Here is a 1,689-nt window from a genome sequence, read left to right on the forward strand (position 1 = left end):
TGCATGAGAAGGGTTCGGTCCACGTTTCGGAACCAAAAGACCACATCGCCACCGGTCAGCTCTTTGAGCTTGGAGCATCTCCGGCAGAAGAAGTCCCCCAGACAGCGCATCAGCTCGCCGGTGGACGCCTGGACGACCACCCGTCTGGGGCTGGAGAGGAGAGACTGGCTACTCGGGTGCTTTTGGACCGATTTCACCTGATTCACCTGGTTCACCTGGTTCACCTGGTTCTCGTCGGGTTGAAGGTTTTGGGTCCTGGGAACCGTCGGCACCACTGGCACGGCGATCGGGACAGCTTTCGTTTGGGGATTCGAGGCACCGGATCTCTTGTTCTTTTCGTTCTTCAGGTGTTCCACGTTGCTGTTGTTCACCCGGGGGGCCAGGGGGGCCAGGGGGGCCAGGGGGGGGTTCGGGTTGACTTTCTTGTTGCTCTTTTTGGGCTTAGTCGATGCCGCGACCAGTCTCTTCCAGGTGAGCGCCGAGACCCTGACGGAATGCCGCTTAATGCTCTTCTCCCGTTTGTTGCTCACCGGCGGTCCTCCTCCTCCCGGGGGCTTCTCATCCAGGATAGCGCCCCCCGCTGCCGTCTTCGATGCCGGGGATATGGAGAGCACCGTCCCCATCCCTCTGTTGAGCTGACACCCCACGGCTGGGCCTGGGGGGAGACGCGCTCCTCTCTAACGCGTCTGGCAGAGCAACTCGGTCAGGTCAGAGAGAGCAGCAGGTTGAACTCCATTGACTGTCGTCGGTCCATTTGCGTTGACAGTGGGAGAAGGGTGGCTGGAGGAGATGACTGGAGAGGAGATGACTGGAGAGGAGAGGATATTGACAGGAGGTGAAATTCCAGAAGGCGATGCTGCGTGTCGCTTCTCACACTCCCACTCCCACTGCAGAACACGCTGCCCCCGAGGACGCACAACTTTACGCACGGCTAAAGGCTTCGGGAGACGGGCTAAAGCAGATCATTCTGTAAATGGGGATAAGTTGTCCGAGTCGGACGAATTAGCCAACCCCCCCCCCCCCCCTCCCGACATAGGACTGGATTGCCAGCTGAACGGACCAATGAGAGAGGGTATCAGTGACCGCATCAGCGTTTCACTGGCTGTACCCGCTATAGATAAGGCTGCCATTGATATGTGATTTGTTTCAGAATTGTTCATTGATCACTATATAACTATATCATTATTATTATTATTATTATTATTATTAATAATAATAGTAAGCCTATCACCATTGGCCCAACTCCGATATGTAGCCTGTAAGCACACAAAAACAAAGCCGACCTAGTTTTATTCTAGTAGGTCGAAAACAGAAAACGCTTTCTTGAATATCGTGACGTTAGATTTATAAGGTTCTATCTCCATTTTTGTCAAAATTTAGTTTTTTTTTTTTTTTTACATAATCTGATCCATTAGGTGTTTATTAATTCCTGTGTGGTGTTATTTTTAAAATGTTGACATTTTTGAGTTAGTAATTCATAAAATACAAAGGTTCCATCTCACAGAACATAATGGAATGTAAAAACTTTGACGCTCAATATCTCTGAACTGCCCTAAACGGAGATAGAACCTTATCATTCTAAGCTCACGATATATGTTGTTATGTTATAGGCGGCTATACCAAACTACTGACTCGTCTATTAGTTTTTTTTAAATAATAATTAGAATAAAAGGAATTATTGTTCATTAT

The 1,689-nt window shown here is 49.1% G+C and overlaps 1 protein-coding gene across 1 annotated transcript in view; it reads right to left on the minus strand.

The window, feature by feature from the left end:
• Window positions 1-623, minus strand: part of cdk5r2b (cyclin dependent kinase 5, regulatory subunit 2b (p39)) — a gene marked incomplete at both ends in the record, with an annotated part of 969 nt that extends 346 nt beyond the window's left edge. The window contains one exon of the mRNA XM_080536690.1: window positions 1-623. This exon is cut by the window's left edge and continues 346 nt beyond it. Coding sequence (XP_080392816.1) covers window positions 1-623 — 623 coding nt within the window.
• Between the last annotated feature and the right edge of the window lie 1,066 nt (window positions 624-1,689).

This window comes from Nansenia antarctica (assembly GCF_963989245.1).
Source record: "Nansenia antarctica genome assembly, chromosome: 7".
Classification (NCBI taxonomy): domain Eukaryota; kingdom Metazoa; phylum Chordata; class Actinopteri; order Argentiniformes; family Microstomatidae; genus Nansenia; species Nansenia antarctica.